General features: G+C 32.4%; 1 protein-coding gene across 2 annotated transcripts in view; it reads left to right on the forward strand.

The window, feature by feature from the left end:
* The first annotated feature begins 373 nt into the window (after nucleotides 1–373).
* The window catches only part of LOC124530415 (netrin receptor UNC5C-like), a 71216-nt gene continuing 45532 nt past the window's right edge, over nucleotides 374–26057 (forward strand). For both annotated transcript variants that reach the window (XM_047104581.1, XM_047104582.1), the window contains exons 1-3: nucleotides 374–595; nucleotides 12645–12729; nucleotides 22787–23359. In XM_047104581.1, the coding sequence (XP_046960537.1) occupies nucleotides 12669–12729; nucleotides 22787–23359 (634 nt within the window). In that variant the 5' untranslated portion in view covers nucleotides 374–595; nucleotides 12645–12668. The remainder of the gene's footprint in view (nucleotides 596–12644; nucleotides 12730–22786; nucleotides 23360–26057) is intronic.

Genomic DNA, 26057 nt, shown 5'->3' on the forward strand with positions numbered 1-26057 from the left:
TCCAATATTCGTATGAAGAGATTTTAATCTCGCCTAAAACGTTTTTTTTGTACTATCTCAACATTTTGCCGATAATTTCGTCGAGTTTATCCTCGCCTTTTATTTTGGGCTATTTTTAAATATGTCACCCGCATTCTTCGCTTCAAATTTTCTAACACATCGTTTCCACTAAGCCCTTGACATGCATTAACACTTAGGGCTGACGTGCACTTTTTCTGTCGAATATCCAGATGTGAGTGTGTCATTAAAAGTCTTCGGTACCAAAAAGATCAAAAGTTATCTCCTCAGTTGGAGTCTCCCTTTACCCCGTCCCAGCCCCCACCATTCCCAATTCCCCTCTGTTTGGAGCAGTTAAGGCAGTCGAAACGCGGCATCGGTGAGGGTCGGACGTGTCGACTTCCCGATTGGTACCGTTCTCGTAAGCGCGAATTTGTGGAAACTGTTTTCATTGGTGTCATTTGCATACGTGAAGTGAAACTTGATTTGTTACCGGTGTGATGTGAATAGAACTGTTTACCATAACTTACTGAATACATAGGATTCTGTGGATTATTAATTCATAGTGCTCGCACGATTCGGATTTTAAATTTATCCTGTGAGTTTTCGTTTTGTTTTTGTTCTGTACTTTTCTGATTATTATTGTTTGTGTTACATTTGCGTTAAGAAATATCAGCATGATGGATATATTTTATTTTATTTTACAAAGTTTTTAAATAGTTTTAGTAAGCCCAAAACAAAGTACGAAAATTTACGTTATTATTTATTCATAGCTTCCATTGATCAATCGTTCACCGACAAGCAAAAAAATTCTAATTATAAAGTAGTTTGGAAGTCCATAGTTTCTAATTAATAATGATTAATATTAACGAGGGGTCTTCGCTCGTAACAATAACAATCCATTTTTTTTTTTGCTTACATATTGTAACGCTTTTTGTACACCTGTTCTATTAATTTGGTTTAAAAAAATCTATGAACTTTTTTGGTAACGTATATAGTTTTTTGGATACTATTATTGTATATGGGAATTACTTATACCTATTATACAAAGCAATTGTTCAAACTTAAAACTCAACTTATAGTATATTTTTATACAATACAAGTCTATGCCGATTATGGAAAATAGTAAAGGATCGATTTTGATTTGTTCAAAGCTATAAAATCCTAAACCAAGCTTTTCCATCAAGAAGTTAATTCAGTACATGTATCATATATATGAATAATATAGATTCAGATGAATCTGTTATTATTTATATGCAATATTGTATTTCTACAAAATTGTAATGCTTACAATTTAATGTGGGATATTGCTTAAACCAGTCGTATCTGCTTAACATAATCATTTGTAATTTCAATTAGAACTCGAAAATTCATAAAACGCAAGCCTGATGTTAATATTAAAGCATTACTTATATATAAATAGAATACAAGGTATTAAATAAATTCAATTGAATATGTATGAAGATTTATGTATTCTAGTAAGACGGTACTGTAAAAGAATTTCCTTTCTGATTTCTCTGTTTACTTGCCTTTAAGATTCTCTCCCTACCAGTCGCCTCATCCTTTAGTCCGTTATTAACAAGGGCTGTTCGTTTTCTTATTTTTTTTCTGATTAAGTTCGCTTAAAGACAAATTAGCATCTTCCAAGAAGCTTACGTATAGCGTTCCGCCATTGTTAATCCTTAGATACAAAAAGGGGGATTCCTTTTAGAATCGAATATTTATATTTTCAGACTTCAATTTTTAATACATATATATATTTATTCCTTATATACGTTGAACAATCGCACTGTGATATGGCAAAAATGTATATTATCTAATTGTATATTATGATAATCGCGGCGGATTTTTCTTTTAAGTTAAAATATAATAACAACGTCCTAAATTAAATACATGTCTTTTGTAATATTAAATACATACATCGATAATTAATAAGAAGCTTTTCTTATAAGGATGCACACAAAAAATCCAAGACAAATATTCTGTACGCCTCTAAACCAAATATAGTTATTTACTGAAAAACGTCCCACGAGAACTGTACCAACTAATTTATATCTGGAATTTTTATTTTATGATTTTATTATAATTAATTATTAGATGAATCACAAGTCATTACTCTCGATAAGTCGATAACAACAAGATTTATAGACTGTCAACGATAACAAATTCGGTCAGAGAGTTATCAGTGAGTTTGAGTTTATTTTTGTATCGGCTTTTTAGTGATAAACTTTTGTTATTTAACAGTATAAAATATGATTGTTTGGTACAACCGTTTTTAAATTTGGAACGTATTCTATTCTATTTGCTATTCGCTTTAAGTTTTGTTACCAAATGCACTAAGTTAGTATTTCTGGGTTTACACAATATACGAATTTGTTTTAGGACCAGAAATAAAGACTAAAATGTATATTGTTACAAAATAAAAATAATATTGAAGATTATGTTGGTAATACTAATAAAAATACTATCCTGTATACTTCTACATTTATTTTTTGTATAAAAAAAGACTAAAGTTATTTTTTTATTTTACTCAATGCTAAGGTTGGGTGCAGAGCTTCTGTGAATGTACCAGCCACTCATCACCATCACATTCTACCATTAACATACAGCGAAACAACAATAATTACTATTGTAGAGGGAAAGTACAAGCGCTTTCATAACATCTTAGTTTCCAAGGTTTATGGCGTATCAGTGATATGAGGATTGGCTTAATATCCCTTACATTGTGCACCTATAGAGTACCGCTTATTGTCAGGTTATCCTAAAAATATAACGATAACTAAAATACAAGTAGATGTAAATACTAATCGTTTATGTATGTACCAATATATAATTAAATTCCTGTGAAAGACACTCTGTTCATTATTATTTAAATTTAAACGTCACTCTACTTTTGGAATATTTTTATTTAAAGTATTTATTTTGATTTAAATGTGCTAAAAGGAAATTGTATTAAACATCCTCATCGAGAAGAAGACGTTAATTAGTTCCTTTGTTTCACTTTGTACGAATTATAGAAATAAATTATAAAATCAAAATTTGAAATGAAAATATTCATTCAAGTAGGCTTTTACAAGCACTTTAGATTTTATATAATTAAATTGAATTTAAAGCTGTCATCATAAATTCTATCAAAAAGAACAGGGAATAATATGAGTAATTAGTAATTTATTTTTTCTAATCCAATTGATATATGCGGCGAATATGGTGTTAGTTACACTACTTATAACTCGAGAACGGATGAACCGATTTGGGTGAAAATTGAAAGAGAGTTTTTATGCCGTTCAACTGCGTTTCCCTGAAGTCAGTATAAAACGTGGTATAACAAAAACGCATCTGACATGGAATAACGAAACATAGTCAGTTAAAAAAGTCTGTAATATATTTTGTATCAGTATTGCACCCGTGCGGGTCGCTAGTTACGACTAAATATGATTTATGAGTTGAGATTTTGTTACAAAAGAATTTACATCTATTAATTGGTAAAGTTTTACGAAACATAAACATCGAAACGAGTAGGCACTTTTATATATGAAATTGAACTGTTCTTCCCTCCTTAAATGATGCAACTCTCTCAAGAGATCCCTACGTTTGATAAAACGTACTATTAGGCTATTCGTAAAAATAGGTTAAAGCGGTGCCCATTATAATGCTCAGTCACGTGGTGATGGGTGCAGATAAAAAAAACTTTAATAAGGTGACTGATATGTGAAGCGATGCCCCCGAGTTGATTCGTGAGGTCTGCGTTATTACCGTTACCTCCACAATCTCTAGATATTCGACTTTTGAGTAAAAGTACTTTGTTTTGCTATTATGTAACAATGTTTGAAGATGAAATAATACCATATTTTGTTTAAATAAGTTCATATATAGTTAATAAGGTGATCTATCTTGGCTATAGGACTGGACTTGGCCATCTTGGCTTCAGCTAATAGCAGTATAGGATAGGTTTTAAGCGCAAACAAGCTGATTGAATTTCTGGCGGTTAATTTGTTTTTGTAAGCCATTGCTCAGCGGCGACGGAAATTATTTTGAGGAATTCAGTATATGTCGAAATTTCTATCACGTTTTTATATACTGAAGACGACATCTTAGCCTAACAGTGAGAGATATATATCATAGGCTGTTTATTGTTGTTTCATAAAGTTATTTCTATGGGAATAATTTTGTATGGCCAATATATAATGAAACATGGTCGTTCTTCGCGCATATTATATATAAAAGAAATTCCGAATAGTTTTTGTATAAACTGTTGTTGCTTCATGAATAATATTTAAATCACTGGGGGATATTTCCGATCTCAATTGTATACGATTTAATTCTGGGTATCGAAATAATTGAATATATTATTTAATCATTCCCAAAGGCTTATTTACATTGAATACTCACATAAATATATGGAAATCATAATTAAATATAACAACTGTTCAATTTATGACCGCGAAGAGTATCAATAACACTTACTGGTAGTTGGGGGAAATCCTTCTGAGTGGATACAACCCACACATCATAATTTCTGCCGCCAAGCAATAATGCTTAGCAATACTTGATGAGTATGTGCGCAATTTTATTGTCTAACTACAGGCATCTGTTTCACATCTTCGTACCCAATGTTGGTGACAAATGTTTGACCACCAGGCGCAATTGCCAGTCCCAATAAAGTTTTTCTTAAAGAGTACAAGCAACATGTATAAATACATCTCACTCCTAGGCCCAAGGCTCCTCTTCTTTTGAGGAGAATTGTTGCAGTATTTCACTAACATGCATGACAGCGCTTGGATACACGTATCAAATCCATAGAATATGTAGATTTCCACTCGGTGTTTTCTTTCATGAGTACAAAATTATAAACACAAATTAAGCACATGAATATTGAGGTTCCTAACCGGGATTGGCTCGCAATTTTCGATGTAATAAACATTATTATAAATTCAAAGACAATTTGCTGTACGTCTCGTTTCAAGTCGTCAGTTTTATAGCGTGTTTTATTAAATTATAGATTAACATTTAAGATTACCAACGCCTATTACAACAGATATTCATTGTACTATCATCTTGTTAATGGTTGCCGAAGGCCTTTTGATCTTAGGTAAGGTCTTATTTGTCATGAAAGATTAATATCTTGTTATATAGTTTTATAACTAACGACTACGATACCATTTCTTGTTATTTAAAAACATAGGATATTATTTTTTTGTGTGTATATAACATTATTACAGCGTGGTTTTGAATTAATCATATGTTCACCAAAAGTAAGACTTTGTTGCTCGCTTTATAGTGCAATGATTTATTTCTGCGTGACTTTTAAGGAAAACTTTTTTTATGTCCCTTGTGCCTGTAGTTACACTGGCTCACTCACCCTTCAAACCGGAACACAACAATACTGAGTACTGTTATTTGGTGGTAGAATAAATGGTAAGTGGGTGGTACCTACCCAGACGGGCTTGCACAAAGCCCTACCACCAAATAACTTATGTGAGGCCAAACTTTTTACATTTATGTTGTGTTTTGTTTTCATTTATGTTCATATGTTTATTTAACACTAAGATATTCGTAGTGTTTCTGAATAGTTCGAAATTTTGATAATATAAACAAATGAAATATGTAACATTATTATTTCAATATATATAAAAATTGAAAAAAAATCTCTGAATAATAATAACTCGAATTGAAATTCTTGTCCTACCTTGATTATAATAATTTATACACCGTTGAAATTATAACTGAACGATTAATTGTTGTAAGAAAATCGCAATATATAAAATACCCCGCACCATTCGACTAGCTTTTTGTTCGTCTCAAATAAAATGCTTATAATATACCATTAATTACGATTTTACGCTCAATACGAGTTTTGCGCCGTCACGCACCTATTTCTTAACAAGCTGGATTATCAACGGATTTGTATTGGTAATTAGTCACGATTATATTGTATAGAAAAGTTAATATACTAAAGTTTTTGATAAGAGACCATCACAGATGTTTGAACATTCATTGTAGTTCTTAAAAATACTACTACGCAAATATCCCATGAAGTCGTAATTTGACATTTTTAATATTTCTAAAAGAATCAATCTATCTGATAAAATAATTAATAATTATAAAATTTTAATATCATAATTAATAAAATAAATAATTTACTTCCGATTTGAACGGTGAATGAGCCAGTGTAACTATAGGCACAAGGGACATAACATCTTAGTTCGCAAGGTTGGTGGCACATTGACGATGTAAGGAATAGTTAATATTTCTTACAGCGTCATTGTCTGTGGGTGATGGTGACCACTTACCATCAGGTGGCCTATATGCTCGTCCGCCAACCTATACCATAAAAAATATTGATATTCATAATACAATGAAGATATATCACTTCATGAACTCTAAAGATATTTGTTACAAACTTGAAACTAATTGCAGAACAAGATCGTGCAATGTCAGAAAGTTATAAGCGACGTCGATTATAATATACGCGCTTAATTTTTATATTACCGTAAATCGACTTCAATGTCCCTGATGGTTAGTTCAAAGTATAGATTAAGCTGAATCTGTATTTTTTTTTAATTTTATAATCTAATCTTTAGGGTTTGAATTTAATAAAAGTTTAATTAAATTCAAACGTATTATTATAGCTTAAGTTACTTCTTATAACATCAGCTATAACCAGTGAAGTAACAATCGGTCCAACCGATCCAGCGATTTGCCGGAACAACTAGAGACAGACAGAAAAATGATGCATTTAGTAAAAAGCTGTTACTTTAGTACTACGTTTTGGAGTGTTTGTGTTTGTGTGTTACGCAAAACAGTAGCCAAGTCCTTTCTAGGAGTTTAAATTTACTTCATACCAAATTTCATCAAATTCGGTTCAGCGATCTGTCCGTGAAAGAGCGACAGACAAACAGACCTACTTTCACATTTATAATATTAATATAAAAGTAAAGTAAAGTAACAGCTTGTAAATTTCCCACTGCTGCGATAAGGCCTTCCTTTTCCATTATGTAGAGGGTTTGGAACGTATTCAACCAATGCGGGTTGGTGGAATTCCCATGTGGCAGAATTTCGATGAAATTAGACACATGCAGGTTTCCTCGTGATGTTTTCCTTCACCGCCGAGATGAATTACAGACACAAATTAAGCAAATATGTGGTGCTTGCCTGGATTTGAACCTGCAATCATCGGGTAAGATGCACGCGTTCTAACCACTGGGCCATCTCAGCACAGTAATATTAATATAGATTACAAGTAATGTGCCGTGAACATCGTTATCCATACTATATCCTATATGTCTGTAATTGCAGTGCAATACAAAGTATCGCCATTTTGCAATAAAATAAATGGAGATTGGGTATGATATCCGCACAGACTGGCCCGTACAAAGCACTGGTGGTTGTTTCTGTATGTACATTATGCATATTCGTAGATTTTATCTCGTATATTCAACGCAAAAATACGAACCAAATATCGCCGAATCGCTTGTCCGCCTACCGTGAACTTGCGCATTCGTTAAATTCGATGCCAAATTGACTTCTATTGTAAGAATTATAAAACATTATTTGAATGACTTTTTTTAACATAGCCTTACTCATACATACTCTAAAAGGCCAGTTACTTTTTTTCCTCTCTAAAATTAATTAATTGTTAAATTATTACAATTTGGTTTACTAAATTAAAGGCAAAAATTAAAGGCGATTTATCGCCTTTAATTTTTTGCATATCTATCTACATACGATTGGAGTTCTTCAAATGATACCGTAACCATATTTTAAGATTAAACATAACAATTATTACTATTTGGAATGTAAGTTTTTCTTTCAACATCAACTATTATATTTGTCATATCTTAAAGGCATGCAGCTAAAATTAACACTGGACACAGACAATAATATATTAAGTAAATTGTGTCAGTAATTACACTGAATTAGACACTCAAACAGCTACATAAATAATTGCTCAATAGTGTGTTTAAAGCGCACCTTAAATAGGGACACACATTTTTCAAGTTCCATGTTTAAATAAAATGGAACAAAGATAGTTTTAAAAATGGAACACAAAGTTTTAATTACGTTAAAAGACATTTCAATATGAAATTTTAAATATGGAATTCGTAACTTGCAGTGGATTTGTTAAAATGTGTTTTCAGTGACAAAGTAATTATTTTACGTTCTTCCTTTGACAAACTTTAAACGGACGAAGGCTCTGTGTTAATGGTAATGCTTAAAAAGGTATATTATATGTAACTACAATACATGTTGTCAATGGGATGTTTTTATATAATACGTGTATCAAATGGGAGATCGCGTCGGCCATCATCGGTGTTTTTCGTTTTTCTAATAAGTTGGTTTGAAAACGCATTTTCATTCAATGAATTTAAGTTCGATTCCATATTTAAAAATTATTGAAGTGCTAATTTCTTATTGACTTAGTAATTGACCTGTATGGTTTGTTAAATATTTCTTATTGTGCCAAAGCCTCTTAAAAATTACTAAAATAAGGGAATAATACCTCACTCTAAGCGCAATCATTTTATATTATTACTTAACATTGATATTAAAATACTAATAGCCGCTAATTTGACGCAATAATACTCAAATAGATTTACATAAATAAAAATATTTTAATTAATATTTTACAACACAGTATACTATATTTAGCGAACGTTAAAGTTCTGACACTAGCGCCGTTTAATGATCACTCAGTAATTATCAAGACACGTAGCCTAGCATTAGACTGACATCTATCACCCTTTATTAACAAGTTGATAATATTGTGACACGAATAAATCAAGATTTAGAAACCGTAATAAGGCAAGGAAGGCTACGCAATATATACGAGTAAATAGGTAATCATATATCAAAAAATATCTTACGTATAAAGATTATGGCCCAGTGGTTAAAACGCGTACATCGTAACCGATTATTGCGGGTTCACACCCAGGCGAGTACCACGGAATTTTCATTCGCTTAATTTGTATTTATAATTCATCTCGAGCTCGTCGGCGAAGGAAAACATCGTGAGGAAACCTGGATGTGTTTAAATTCATAGAAATTCTGCCGTATGTGTATTGCACTAACCCGCATTGGAACAGCATGGTGAAATATGTTCCGAAACTATGTCTCAAAGGGAGAGGAGGCCTTAGCCCATTAGTGGGAAATTTACAGGCTGTTGTTGTTGTTGATTTTTTAACGATGTATTTAAAATGAAAGTCAATAGTACCTTCATTATTACTTCAAAAATTTAATACCAAACACACCGATGTGTGTTTTTTAAATACAAAAAAACGTCCTCATACCTTTCAACATGTTTAAAAAACACTCACACACAACAATATCAATCTTTAATGTCAATCTTTATAAACGCCCATAAAAACATTGTCGTGGTTGAGAAAGCTCATCATCCATATAATATGAGACATCTAAGACGCGAAAGCAACATCGAGGTTATTTACGAAGGTTGATAAGATCGGCGGAAACGCGTTATCTTTAATAAAACAATGTTCCCTTGGGAGCTGATCTAATATTAAATATCAAATACACAATGAAGTCAACATAACGACTTTGTTTAAAGATTTTTTCGTCGCGTTTCGGTTGTAGTGTCAATCAATTAACTTATTTCGTTCATCTATGTATACCTACTAATGATTTTAAAAACTGAATTAAGACTAATTTAAAATAAAAAAATATTATTAAAATAATACTTTTTAGAAAGAAGGACCCTGGATATAGGATCTTGTTCCATCACAGGATACTAATTATTGCAAAAAAGAGCCATGTGAATCTGTTTGTTTGAAAAGCGCAACTCTGCAAGTTTCTTACCGTTTCTTAGGCAACGGTAGTATTTAAATGTCGACAGTTCAAAAACGCGTCATTGTGAAGTGTACTCGAATAAAATTGATTTTATTTGATTAATATTATAAATTCAAAAATAATTCTGTATATCTGTCAAATCACTGAACCAAATTTAATGAAATTTGGCTTAAAGCAAGCCAGAACTCCAATCAGAGATGCAGGAATTACCTTGTACCTCACAATCATCTTACCGTTATCAGAGCCGCGTGCAATAACTAATTTTAAAATTGCAACTAATTTCTTATTAATTGTCATCATAAAACATATATTTAAAAAAATCACGATTACGTGATAACAAAATGTATATAATATTACAACAAAATCATATTTAGTCCCATAGGTAGTGAACATTTATTGTCCTATTCAGTAAAGTATTTTGTTACTTCCAAACATTAAAGTTCGTTTTTCGCAGAGCCTACATTTAAAAGCTTACAAATTATACGTAGTTAAATTTTAGTACCGATACCCTTAAAAGGTATCGAGTAAATATCTGAAAATACTTTGAGTTTGACTTTGTAATTTAATGGCGTTGAACTTGTGTACCGACTCGTTGAACTAATGACGAGAAAGTTAAACAAACTGTGGATTTTATGGTTAATTCGATTTACGACGAGACTTAAGAATTGTAATAATAGTAAAGCAAACGACTCGTAAATATCTCGACCAGAACAGATGATTAGTTGACATAGTGGTCTCAGGAATTGGCTGATGCGTTAGCGGTCACAGATTTGGGTTTCGTTGGTGACAAATATTTGGACAGATGTTGGTCGATGGTTGTATTTGTATATCTCTACAAAGGTAGACTTATTCCATTCCAAAAACATTCCCTTTTTTTATTGATTAAAGTTCATATTTTTTAATAAACACATATAAATGTTTCATGTGGCTGAATCCACGTGTTGAGTAAGAAGCGCAAGCTTGCCAAGTCAAGCTGGTTCTGCTAAATAAATATCCAACACGCAAATCCACAGCAGTGTGGTTAACATGAAGTATAATTTCGTAGGAAAAAATTACGACAGTTCATACAACACCTAACATGAGATAAATTATGAAGAAAATTAAAGCCCAAAAAACTCAAAGGTACAAGATTTGAACCAACGATCTAACTTGAAGATGACATGTGACATGGATCATTTCGGATACTTTTCTAAAAGCCTTTTCTTTTTTCTTTCAAAAATACTTAATAAATAAGCAATATACTTTCTTGTCGTGTATTGTTTTACTTTGTATTGTTGTTTTTAGATTTTACATCAAACCTGTAAAGAATCGAAGTGAATATTTTTCATAGTAAACCAACTAATGATATGTTTTTATTTCCCAAGTTAATTTATTTATGTTTATTATAAAATAAATACCAATTCATTATACTTAATCACTTCTTATTCGAGAAGGTAATATATTAATGACGTTTACACAAGCATTAACTAGTTTAATCTCTCCGACAGTGTTATCAAAGTCGTTATCATCGTGGTAATTATGAAAGCCTTAACTAGGTGCTACTGTTCTATCCGTCTTATCTGATCTCAGTAACACGACCGCCCACGTCTGTATGCTTACTTACGTCACAATTTGCTTAAAGATTATACTTTTGAAAGGAAATTGCGACAGGATTGGAAATTTATTTTTTATAACTTAATCTAATATTTTCATCAGGAAAGACAAATTAAAATTGGAATTAAATTACTATGCACCTGAAAGAGTTCATTTATAAAAATAACATTAATAATTTTGTCGTATCAAGATTATGATTGTTTGATTCAGTTAAGATCTTCGGTGTTTACTAGACATGCTGCGCTATATGGACTTTTTTCGAATTTATGTAAGCACACCCAGCAGCTTTATAATGACCGCTTCGCTAATTGAAGTTATAATTTGAAACTTATACATTAAAATAAAAGCTTACATGACAAATAATCAAAGGCGAGTAGAAAGCTAATTGTGTATTAATCCTGTATAATAATAAAAAATACTTACATAAAACAACAATTTGGAATGCGTTGCATTTTAATTTACGCAGTGCACCTATAGGACTATTATTGACCAAAAATATCCGCTACTGGCATTCTAAGCTTGGTGGTTTTTAAATTTCGAATTTGGAACTACGGGTGGAATTCTTACCTTATTTTGTCAATAAATTTGAGCTAGTGCATAAATCAATAAAACTTCAAAACAGAGTCACAAACATAAATTCAAAGTCGTCCTCAAAGTGTATGCCGTAGACTACATAATGACGCACCATCCGATACACGCCCAGTCCATTGCCAAGCATTAGTTCCCGACTCTATTATTTCACAATTCGACCGATTTAAAAGCGGTTTTACCACATTTCGTGTTGGAACCCACACGGTCGTTTATTTTTTTTACCCCAAAAGCCCCTAAAGGGCCCAATTAGTTCCGCCGTGGTTTAGAGAAACACTCCACGACGCTCCAGCGCATTATTATAATACCTAATCTTAATGTGAAGGATATGAAGTTATTACGAAAAAGTACATTAATAGAGATACAAATAGTTGGGTATAATCTTACTAAAACGATCATAACGTAAAAAAGGTGAATTAAAGAACTCAAGTATTTTAAATAATAATGAACTTATTTAATTAAAGTTTTCATGTGTTTCTTACTTACAAAAGAGTATTTATTAAATATATCATAATATTTGACATTGAAATGTCCTGTTGTATAAAATTTTGTTCTTTATATATTTAACGTCAGACATTCTTTGTTTAATCGTTTGGTCAAAAGTAAATATATGAGATCAAATATTGGTCAGCTTTCACGTACTCAAACAAGGCTTATTGTTTTAGGTGATGCGCGCGCGCATGTAAGTGATGGCGCGCAGGAGCGTGCTCCTCGTGCTATGGGTGGTCGCCGTCGCCGCGGATAAACATGGTAAGTCTTTTTTTTTTCCTTATAACGTGATCTTATTCTAACTCGAATGTTAAGTGAAATGATAATCTAAACCAATAACAAAAGATCGATTCCATTTTTAATTCAGCCTTTTTTAATATAAACTTATTTTATTCAAACATATAGGTACTTAATTATAAAGTCGAAAAACTTTTACCTAGGAAAAATTCTTAATTCAACCAAGCGTAAAAACTTATAACAGTGCCTCGTTCTTACCCTAATAAATTTCACTTACCCAACGCATTTTAAAACCCAACCCAGGGTCTGGAAAAAATTAAAGATGCCGAAAATTCACTTAAAGACTTAGCACCTAATCTTGAGTAAGATAAGAGGTTGCGGAGCAAAAAATACCGACGTCTTAGAAACGGGAACTTTGAAATTGTACTTGGAGGGCTAAAAATTCGTTGAATCAGATTGGTCTTAGTAAATTGCTTGTTGCTGAAATGAAAATTGAATACAAAGATGGTTGAACCAAGATAGCCTAGAGATTAGAACTTCAAAATCTTACTGATGATTGCAGGTTCAAATCTAAAAATCACTGAAATTTCTGTGCTTAATTTGTGTTACATGGTGAAGAATAATATGTTGAATAACCTGCCCCATATCCAACGAAGCAACCAACCAGCATTAAAGCAACGTGTTGGAATAATTGCAAAATTCCAACTGTATAACAAGTAGAGACTATTATTTACTTATTTTTCCTTATTAAAGAAGATCATCAAATCTGATGACTAAAAAAATTTTATAAAGTTTTTAAAAATTGTTCTTATAAGATTAAAGCAGTAAATGTACATTATTTCTTGCGATGCAGTGATTACAATTCTAGTAGACAGTTACTTGAAATCGCCTTATAAGACATTACAATGAAAATTCTTTGACCTTTCATTACGTTCATGGAACCGTTACCAAAAAAGGCAGTTCTTAGAAAGCTAAGGAAGAAGCTCTCGCAAAAAAGTAACTTAATCGTGACGACCTGCGGGCGACTTCCGAACACGACTATCGCATTAGAACCGTCTATAGAAACAAAATCTAAGAAATTCATTTTATCAAGAATAATAGTTAATGTATGAAAATTTGAAATTTACAATTCATCACGACGTTAGTTTTGCTCAGACTTATGATTTTAAAACAAAGAATATATTCATAATGAAGACTTAATTATAATTTTTGTTTTAAATTGTTATTGTATGATTATGTGCATTTTTAGTCATAGCTGAAAGTGTACTTAAAGATAAAATCTTTGTTTCGGATGTTTGTATATGAAAATATTTTTTTCAATTCTTACCTACTTATACCAATAAAGTAAATTTACCAAATGATTTTTATAAATTGAAAGCGATAAACATAATATTAAATGTACTCATACTCACCCACACATAGACATTCCGATTGTAAGATAATTAGCATTTAAACCATGACGTATCATCCTTTCTTCTTTTATATTATTAGACTGTGCTAATACAGTATAGGGAAGTGCCTTACCCACATGCGAAAAGTTGAAATTTTTATCTTGGCAATTGTTGGAAAAGAATGAACTCATTGAAAGAGAAAACCAACAGCACATAACACATATCTTATTTCCAACGTGTAACCTGTAGCTCTCCATCCAGGAACTGTAACATCATTTACGTTGGAATATGAAACTTTAATACACATCACAGCTGCTGTGAACGAAACAGAAAATAATAGAAGACTCCCAGGAGACACCATTATAACTTGACTAACAAAGGGATTATCTTGTTTGGGAACCTCTTGACTGGCACTCGACTACTCTTTGTATATATCGTGTTACAATTCTAACGTAAAAGGTGGCTATTCAAAGTTTTTGTAGGTGTGGTCGGCTTTTGTATTTTTTCTGCAATAGGGTGAGAATTTGTCGGTTCCGACGCTCAAAAGATTTTCGAAGGTAATTTCGAGATTTGGGTCTGCACCTTGTTGGTACATTGTGTTAATGGATTCGGTTCCGGATTTACTAATCCTTATTTTGTAATCTTGAAACATTTTAAATAAGTAAATATTTCCGTATATTGTTAACCATAACCAAAATGTTAGCAATATAACACGTTCGAATGGGCATAAAAATAAATGATCACATAAGTATCGTACCGTTATAACAAACTGAGTCAATATCCTATCTCCACTATTGATCAGTTTTTTGAAATCCTCATATCATTCAAATCGATACCAAAATTAGCAATAGCTTAAAATCGACATCCGAGATATGATTTCATACAAAATAAATCTTATACGTAACGCTAATATTTCTCGGGAAAACGTCGAAGAAAACCGGAACAAACTTGTGTCTGAAATCGAGTCTTCGTTAAACGAAGTCTCGAACTGGGGCCGGCTAAATTTAGTCCATTTCAACCCCAAAAAGACGCAAGTTTGCGCGTTAACCGCTAAAAAAACACCATTTGTCGTATCTCCACGATTTGAGAACATCCCGATAGCCGCTACAGGTAGTATCGGAATACTTGGCGTTGATATTTCGAGCCTCGTTCAGTTCCGCGGTCAATTGGAAGGCAAAGCCAAATTGGCTTCAAAGAAGCTCGGTGTGCTCAGCAAGGCGAGACAGTACTTCACGTCGGCCCATCGCCTAAAACTTTACAAGGCGCAAATTCGGCCTCACATGGAGTACTGCTCTCACCTCTGGGCGGGTGCTCCCCAGTACCAGCTCCTTCCATTTGACCGCATCCAACGTAGAGCGGCTCGAATTATCGACGATCAAGCCCTTTCCGATCTCCTTGATCCTTTGGCTTTGCGTAGAGATGTTGGATCACTCTGCATCTTCTACCGAATTTTTCACGGGGAATGTTCCGAGGAATTGTTCGGATTAATCCCGGCTGCTGAATTTCACCTTCGGACATCTCGTCAAAATTCTAAGTTTCACCCGCACCATCTTGATGTCCGAAAATCCACAACAGCGCGATTTCTTAGACATTTTCTGCCTCGCACAACCACTCTGTGGAACCAGCTGTCGCCGGCGGTTTTTCCGAACCGATACGACATGGGAACCTTCAAGAAAAGAGCCTACTCCTTTCTCAAAGGCCGGCAACGCACCTGCAAGCCCCCTGGTGTTGCAGATGTCCATGGGCGGTGGTAGTCACTTTCCATCAGGTGAGCCTCCTGCTCGTTTGCCACCTATACCATAAAAAAAAAAAAAAAAAAAAAATTAAAATGTGATGAACGATTAACTATCCGCAAATCATTTAAATAATCTGATGAAAAACATTAAAATATCGCAATGATATCCCTTAATATTTGATTTGAGTAAAGTTTATGAGCACATCACCACCCACGGTTCCATTAACTGGCACATCTTTTTACGTCTCGGAGCTAAGTGCATTTACGAGTAACTGCATCAAGCGAGCGTCTTCAGGAACGGATGCGAATGTTCTATCCTTGAATGTTTTATGACGTTTCGCTCGCAACATATATCAAATGTAGTCTTTGATATTTTTTTTGACAGTACTAATGGCTCTTCAGTAGCATGTGTTTCATTGCAAGTTTAAATATATAATTTAATTAATGTTTCTATCTATTATTTTGTACATATGCAATATGGTTTATCTCTTATTAACATTAAAATTTGCTAATTGTAGATTTAACATAAAACAAGGCTTGGGTATGAAATAGTATATCACACTATTGCCCATTATTTTAACGGCTGCTTGAAGTATTAAAATAAAAGGATCAAGTTTTCAATTAAGAATTGCCCAATTGTGGAATAATTAAAATAACTTATGAATTTTGTCACGTGATTAACTTTATGTGCACAATAACCAAAGCAGAGAAAAAGGCAGATAAAAAAGCTTGGTCTCCCTATCAAAAAAATCTCAATAACAGTCCGTAGTCTAGAAATTTAAAGTATGTACACTCTTGTGCCTCGAAAAGCAGGTAGTCTTTGGGCCTGCGCCTGAATTCTTTCCGGACATGTCAGATTATAAGAATGTGGAAATAAAGGGTACACCTCGGTTTACGCACACACTTGCGAACTATAATGTGTCCTGTGTAGTTGTTTAAGCTCCCTTAAAATTAGCTGCTGTAACCGAAATAAGTCTGCACGACATCATCATCGATCAAAGCAAAAAACGAACTGAGATGTTTTCGTAATTATTTTTTATAACACAGAAAGCCGTATGAACAAGAAAATTAAAGACTAAATTGAAACTGCGGGAAACTATAATAAGATACAGGCTTATCGATGCACTCAAAAAACAGACGCTTTATAAGTCCGATATCCACTATTGGACGATATAATAACATATAATTCAAGCACCACTCGTAACGCGTTATTGCTAGCATGTGTTATGCTCAGTGATAAAATGTGTGAGTAAAACATTGGAGCATTTTTAATGAAGCTTGTTACATAAGTTGTAATTTAAGAAAGTATCATCTATCGACGTTTGATAAAGCTTGAGAATTCGACCAATCGGAATGTTGCCATCGTAACTGTCATTAGTTTTTATTGAAGTATCAATTTTTTGTTCGATTCGATATTTAAAATACTTGGCATTTTTATTCAAAACTTATACATGGCATAATTGAAATCAACTATAAATTTTAGTTTGCATATATTATATTAGAATTTATGACAATTTTAATGTGACTGTTTGTTCGATATTAAATCTTTTATGACTTAATTATGAACCTAATTATTTAAATGCTGTCATAAATAATGATTATGTTTTTTAATGATATTAATTTAATAAGTTAAAAAATAAATCATTTATCTTGATCTTAATGTTAATTTCTTGAAAACTTTTGATTGATCTAAAACAACTTTCAACTCATTTACATAACAATGAATTTAAAATAATAGATGAACTGAGTTAGCTGAAGAGATAAAACAACTCGCTTTTAACCGTAAACCGCGGGTTCCATCCTGGCAAACCACAGAGTTGTCTTGTCCTTAATTTGTGTTTATAATTCATCTACTCGGTGTTGAAGGAAAACGTCGTAGGTAAATGCATGAGCGGAGTAGAAATTAGCAAGATGAATATTTTCACCTACTTACCTCTGCGAGAAAACTAATATTAGTCCCAAGTCAAATATTAAAAGTCAGAGCAATTTTCCCAGTTTTGGGATATATTTTTTTTATTAAGAAACTGTTCTGAGACAATACGGATCACAAACTATTAATAAATTCATTTCGCGAATAAGGATACAACAACAACAACAACTATAGCCTGTAAATTTCGAGGGTATGAAACATATTCCACCACGCTGTTCTAATGCTCGTTGGTGAAATACACATATAGCAGAAATTCTATAAAATTAGTCACATGCAGGTTTCGTCACGGTATTTTCCTTAACCGCCGAGTACGAGATGAATTATAAACACAAATTAAGCACATGAATATTCAGTGGTGCTTACCTGGGTTTGAACCCGCAATCATCGGTTAAGATGCACGCATTCTAACCACTGGGCCATATCGACTCAATAAGTATACATTATCTACAATAGCAAAAATAAATATTGTATTGAAAATGTGTGCTCAGATTAATCACTTTGTGTTTGCATGAAACAGTAAATAATATGAAAAAGGTATTTTAACGAACGGTTCTTTGTATACATTGAACGAACGAATCAAACGTATCAAGTGCATTCGAGCTTCAAGAATACTTTCCGGACGTTGATTAAGTATTTCTCATCAATAAAGTCTCCTCTATCTAGAATAACATCGGTCAAGTGTGAGATCGAATCCAATATACGAGCGATTGGTTTTTTTTTTCATCTACCCGACAAAAAACATCTATTGTAACAACAATTTGTGAATAATAATAGTTTTATAATAAGAGCTTTCTTATCGACAGTAATATAAAAAAATTCGCTATTTTTAGATCTCGAGCTTTAGTATTATATATTTTTTTTCTTAAAGTATCAAGATTGAAATTACAACTATTTTTTCATAAGATGACCAATATAACGTTAACTTATTAGGGCCTTCTAATGCTAAAGTGTTACATGCTTTTATTTACAGTCGGGGTATGAAAAGGTTTCGTCACCTTAAGGTCTATTTTCATGTGCTCATTATGAGCCATAATAATCTGCTTTACCAATCGAGAATGAAATATTGCGTTGCAATAATTATATGTTTAGATTCAAAAGGTACTAAGAGACTTAGTACCTTTACCTTAGTTTCTTAATACTTAATAGAGGAATGCATTTGAAAACTGACGAAGGTTCTCCTACTCTGACTGTACAATGTTCATATGTGCTTTTTCATAAACGTCAGCGTCAGGATTATATAGTTTGCTAAAAACTAATCTGGATTTTTTATCGTATTTTCTGGTATTATTTTTGGGCTGTGCATTTCAATTTATATCCTTAAAAAGTTCACCATAATTCAAGGATACTAAATTAGACAATTTTAGCGAAATAATGAACCAGAGATTTGCTCTTTGAATTTTGCAATTTGATTTGAACTGCAATCCACCCGCTTCAAGCTGAAGGTGCTCTATCAATTAAAATCCTTGATATGGCGAAATTTTGAATACGTTGCAACAATTCAGTCTTATAAAGTTGCATCATCTGCAGCGAAATCTTAAATCCAAACTAATTGGAGACTTATATTACAATGAAATATTATTTCTCTAAGTGTGAATAAGGAGATAAGTTTTAAAGCAGGATTAACTTGGAATTCAGTTGTTGCAAATTCGATAGCTATTCATTTGAACATTCTAATTTCATGCAGATCAAATTTATCTCAAGGTTCCTAAATATAATCAATTCCCGTCTTAATTATTCGAATTTCGGACGAAATAACAAGATGCGGTTCCTTTCAACTGGATGACTCTGGTCCGATGTTGTTTTGTTTTTAGATCTCGTTAGTCGCGTCAAGAATCCGAACATTCATCAGTTCAAACATATCTCACATCGTGTCGGTGATAAGGTATTTCTCCATTCGGATTAATTTTCCCATTTCAGTCATGTTTTATTTTTGTATTATATGGAATTTTAAAACTGTGAAAATATTTACGTTCGGGTTAACATTTATATGGTTGTTAATGACTAATTATGGCTTTAGGTTCAAATGAAAAATGTGTTTGTGTTTTAATCTGAATTATAAAAGCAGAAATTGCTTAAAATTAGTTCACTTTTAACATAAGCAGAAACACAGTTATAAATATATCTACCATGGTAATCGTAGTCGAAGATGTTATGTTAAATGAACCCATCTATTATATCTAAATAGTTTAATGTTTGTTATACAAAGTACTAATCGTGTATTCAATGTCCGCGGTGTTGAAAAACAATTCAATGTTGAGATAATGTTTAGTCTTGCCGGATTGGACCTGTGAAATAAGTTTTGATACTTGTTAATTTACCTCCAAGCATACGAAGAATCAAAGTTGGAAAATTTAATCGATTCGAATCGATTTAAAAAAAGTTAAAAGTTTCACAAACATTTCAAAACAGAGCGACAAAATATTTATGCATGGACCACACACACTTATATTAATCTTATAACATTACGACAAAATTGATTTCGATCACATCTGGGGGCTTACAAAGAGAAAAAAAATGTTTATAAATGAAATCTAGCTCGAGTAATATGATTACCAGCGAAGTGAATGAATTAGCTTTACTACAACATACATTCATTTTCATAATATTATAAAATAAGGTCTCAATACACATATACAGTTTAATATAATAAGATTTATTATATTTAACTTATTACATTATTAAATATTGTATCAAAACATACTAAATATAGTGGATTGAATGTTTTGTAATTTATTCCAGACATGCCTTCAGTTAGGATTATTTAAGACCGTTTAGGGATACTATAAATTGAAAGCTTCGTCCACAATTCCCATCACATTAACTCTATAGATTTCTTATAAGCTAACGGTATTAACAATTATCTTGAATATATTATACATAAATATCATCGATGTAGGTCAATGTTTTAAAAAGTTAATTCTATCTGACAACTCAAAGAACGACCTAAATTAGGAAATATTGATTTTCAAATAGAACTTCACGCGCTCTCAGATAATTGTATTTAACGGTGAACGTTAATTAAATTAACAAATCAGTAAAGACAAATAGCGATGTCGAGAAAGAAACCAGATTTTATTTATAGAGGTAAAAACTAATTAAAAGATATATTGATGAAGTTGTTTCACTATCAAAAATGATAATAGATATGCCGGAGGCTGTAGGTCATTAAGAGAATTTATCCAATATTTATTATAAGTAGCTATAAGTTGGAATAATAATTTTGTTAGCTTGGGAACTAAATTGATACGTCTCTTGACTCCGTAATTATAACAGATTCACACACTCGTACAGGAAGAAGCTCCACAATGCCTTACTGTTTGACTGAATAAAAGAATAACAGTTGAATGGGTACGAAGCTGTCACGTGTGGCTTTCAAACTATCAAATATCATCAGAATAAAAACGTCGCATTATTTCCTGTAATGCGGATTGTAATTGAAGTGTCGTTGAAATAAGACGACCTCCTTGGTCGAGTAGTGTGTACACCGGTTTTCATGGGTACGCCACTCCGAAATCCCGGGTTCGATTTCTCGGCCCAATCGATGTAGAATAAGTTCCTAAGTTTTCTACGTTGTCTTGGATCTGAGTGTTTATAGTGCCGTCGTTACTTCTGATTTTCCATAACACAAGTGCTTCAGCTACCTACATTGGGATCAGAGTTATGTATGTGAGGATGTAATGAATTATGCGCCTGAGATAATCGGACGCGAATCGAACGTATTTCCCAATCTAAATCAGATGCTTGGACGATCTGAAGGTTAATAGCATATGTAATTGGTTTACCCACGTCAGAATAAGTACGTAAATGACATGAACATAAAATGAAATATCGATCTGAACTCACAGTTAAAATAAATTTCAATCCCGTAAAAATTAACATTGATTATTCTTTTAACACTTAAGAAAAAAAAAAGATCTTTAATTGACCGATTTGAAACTTTTAATACAAATTTTACATCAATGAGTTAAACGTGAAGGGATTTCAACAAATTAACAACGATAATATACGTTATTTTATTTATCAATATTTAATTAGAATCGTACCAATAAATCTAGTAGAATGATTATTTTAAAAACTATATTTATTATAGTTATTATGAAGTGCAGGGCAAATATTAAATTCGGCATGGATTACCAATACCTAAGGTGAATATTAAATAGCTTGTTATGGGATTGAGCAAAAAAGGCTCTCAAAACAAATCCCATTAAGGAAAAATACAATCGAAAAGGAAATAACGTTCGGTCTCAACGTAAACGGAAATAGAAATATACTGAACGGAAGTGAAACTAATTAAGTTATCCTCGCTTCACTCGACTTGCGGTTTATTTTCGTGCCATTCCCCGTTTCAAATAATAATACAAACCTAGTATTACTGTCAACGCTATTGCAAGAGTAGCGAACACTGATGTACTGATAACAATTTCTAAACGAAATTTTGATGAGGGTGTTCAATTGTATATTGGAATTTTTACTTTATGACTTTCACAATAGGTTCAATTTAGAATTTTCAAGCGTACTGTTTCTGTAGGGTATGCTGTATCAAAATATCAGGCTATGTTTTGCGTGTAAACAGGCGTGAGTGAGGCGTCAAACCAGGTGTGGACTTTTGAGAGAAATCGATGCCGGCACTCGGGGGACGCGTTATTGTGACAGTTGCCGTTTATTTCAACTGACAGTCTATTAACAATTGAAGTGAATTATATTAAGATTAGAAATGGTTTCCAAATAAAATAAATACATTATTGCTATGCTTCGAACCAATTTACTAAGTTACAAATGAACATAGCCATGATACCCATTATCTTGAAACAAACTGACGCGTACCAAGTAACTAATTTAATTGGTTATATTTTATTTGCAGGAATATTATATAGTTTTAATCATCAATTATTTCAAAAACTATTCAATGATGCTTGTAACAATTTCTTTTGATAATATTTAACAAAAAACAACCATGTAGCACGATTAAAGTGAATTTAGTCATTATCTTTTCCTATTTGATTACAATATTTTTATTTGTTACAGACGAGCCCAGCTCCACTGAACCAGATCACAGTACAATTCCGCCAACACCACCGATTCCTTTGCGCCCTGAGTATGCACACCCTGCGGGAGTGGAAGCGTTAGATCCATATAATTCTGAGAAAAATAATCCACCACCACACCACCGCGATTATTTAGAGGAGGATTATGATCATGAAAATCATAAAGAAGATGAACATGAAAATAGAGAAGATGCTGATGAACTACCGTCGTTGTCTGGTGACCACTTACTCCAAAGTTCCACTGATGATCTACCGATGTTCCTACTTGAGCCTCAACACGCTTACGTAGTACGTAATAAGCCAGCAATGCTAAGGTGTCGTGCAGCTAATGCATTGCAAGTTTATTTTAAATGTAATGACATCCGGTCAGTTGGTAGTACACAATTTGAATTCGTGGATCCACAAAGTGGTGTTAGAATCGTTGAAGCCGAGTGTAATGTGACGAGAGATCATTTGGAAGAATATTTCGGTGAAGATAGATTTTCTTGCACCTGTCATGCTTGGAGCAGTCGAGGTGACATCAGAAGTCAGCCAGCCATCGTTGAATTAGCATGTGAGTATTACAATTACTTCATATTTAACAAAAACAATCAATCTGATATCGATGCTAACTTAAACATATTACTTTCAATGTTTCAACGAAATGCTGTTTACATTCATAACGCCCTGTGATATCTGTCAATTTTAAATTTCCATAAATAATATTATGTAAATTTAATCTAGGCCTGGCTTTTATATTATTCATATCATAACCATAACGTATTTTGGGAAATAAATTTAAACTATGAATATTAGATTACCGCGAAATAAGAAGTTATACAATTTTTCACATTATCGATAACTACATGACATTAACAAAGATATATATAAAATAATGTTTCCGCTGCAAACGAGGCGTGGTAAAGTATTTCATCAAAACTAATAATTTGAGTATTTCCGTTAGCTATTTTCGTCTAACCTACATTTATCGGTCGTTTGCCGCTGTCTTAAAATGACTATAGAAACTTTTAGGCTACGCCATTGTTTAAATGGTTTGTAATATTAAATGATATAGTCAGGACTGTAGTATTAAAAATGGTTAGAACTTAATTATCTTACCAAAATATCGTCATGATTATTTTATAAGGCTTAAAGGTTAAGTTATTTAAAATCTTGAATATTGCGGGCTCAGCTCCGTTGTGTATTTGTGCTTGTTGAATTTACAATTTTTCTTTTGCCGATTAAAAAAATCGTCCTGAAGATTTTCGTAATGCATAATAAGTTTCTGTCACCAGATCCTCTTGGATAAACGCCGAATTTTAGTAACTAAAAGAGACTAGACCAGCAACATCTACAGCTTTTACGGTGATAACTACTGGTTGCAGAGTTCGGTACAAAATCATAAAAAATCACAAACCTCATAAATTTCAATTATTTCGAAATTTAAATTACAAAATGAAAAAAATATTAACGGCTATCTCATTCTTCATGTCGTATACAAGCTATACAGTTGTCTATTTCCATACAAACACGATAATTTTGGATTTATTTTGACAAGACAAATGGCTGGAACCAAAGGCAGCCATCAAACTGATGTTCAACAAAGATGTATGTGCTTGTTCTTATATTATAAACGTTGTTCTTTATTTAATAAAATCCATTACGGTGGGCCTCGATTAAATTCAATCTAAAATGGAAGTAAATCTTCTGTGAATATTAAATGAATGTCGGTGGAGGTCGCTTCTCAGATTTATGTGAAGGAAGATTAAGTGCATGGATAATTTCGTAATTTTACTTTAAATTACAAATTGTTTAATGATTTATTTTTAATAAATATAACATGCGTCAATTTAGTTATGATATTACAATGTTAAGATGACAAGAACCTACCTAACATGATATGTATAGGGAATTTTAACAAAATGTTTTTAAATTACATTTTGATGCAATTAATAAAAAAAGTAAAAAATTAAATAATTTTAATATTAAATATGAATACAAATATGCGTGCATATGAAATGATTTACTTGTTACGCTATATCTATACGGTTCACTTGGTACGAATCTTATTCAGGAAATGAAACGTAGCTGGCTGAATTTATAGCACTGCGCGAACACCCCGCCACCGGTGTTACCCACCACTTATCATTTACGCCCATCAGCTGAACCAGTTCTACATTTACCATAAAGTTTTTCATGAAATATTATTTCTTCATTCATAATTTAAACTTGAGAAAATTACCTTAAAAAGTTTAATTAGCAAGCAAAAATTTTACGAAATCTCTTCAAGATATAATGTTACTTATTACGTTTTAATATTCGTCTCTTAATATAATCTTGCTTTTTTTAAATGTTAATATCATCGTCTTATTTGTAACATGTGTTACGCCATTAAGCATCTTTGGTACTTAGGAGATTGAGTAAAGTACATTGGTCGCTTGTAAATCTTTAACAAGAAGACTTAGCTGTGACACTTTTACACTCACTATGCCGTAGGTATCATCATTAATAGCTACATGGATACCACTTGAGAGCGTATTTAAAGCTCTCACGGAACAATTAAAACTGTCGGAATTGAAATTTAGAGGCGTTTGTATTACACACGGTTGCTTCGCGCAATTAGGAGCGAGTGGAGATGTCTCACAAGCTTCTGCTTCGTGTATATTTAGACGTTTATGAGTTTCAACTGCGTATGCTTGTTCAGTACCACTGTCACCGAATTCGCTAAGTTTTTACTGCACCGTGTTTGAAGTAGCGTTTAGTGTTGAAACTTGATGCCAAAGTATACTTAATCTTGAACATTTGGTAGCATGCCAACAGTTTGTTAGTTCGTCTCTTTGCTTAAGAATATTTACTGCTTTTATTAACTACCTTTTAAACCTTTGAGAGTCCAGAAATGAACTTTGAAAATAAGATTGTTTATCTACAGAAATGAAGTAAAATTATTTTGAGTAAATTAAAAATACCAAATCGAAAAATATAAATTTCAAAGTATAAGGAAGTGACTGTTTTTTTCTGTATACGCAAATAGTTCATCTAATTTAGTTAAAGTTTTTGACAATCATTGTAGGATTGTGTGAGTTAGAGCTTCAAGCTTAGTACTAACGTATCGTACAGTACAATAAGTGATAATCAACATAATATACATATTTACAAAAATATATTAAAAAGTAATTTAACTATTTTTTTACAAACTCACATATTCAAAAAATATATAATCTAGGAAATAATTATTTTAACAAAAAATGCGCAATAGTGTGAAAAAAATAAAT

Source organism: Vanessa cardui, chromosome 6, assembly GCF_905220365.1.
Source record: "Vanessa cardui chromosome 6, ilVanCard2.1, whole genome shotgun sequence".
NCBI lineage: Eukaryota > Metazoa > Arthropoda > Insecta > Lepidoptera > Nymphalidae > Vanessa > Vanessa cardui.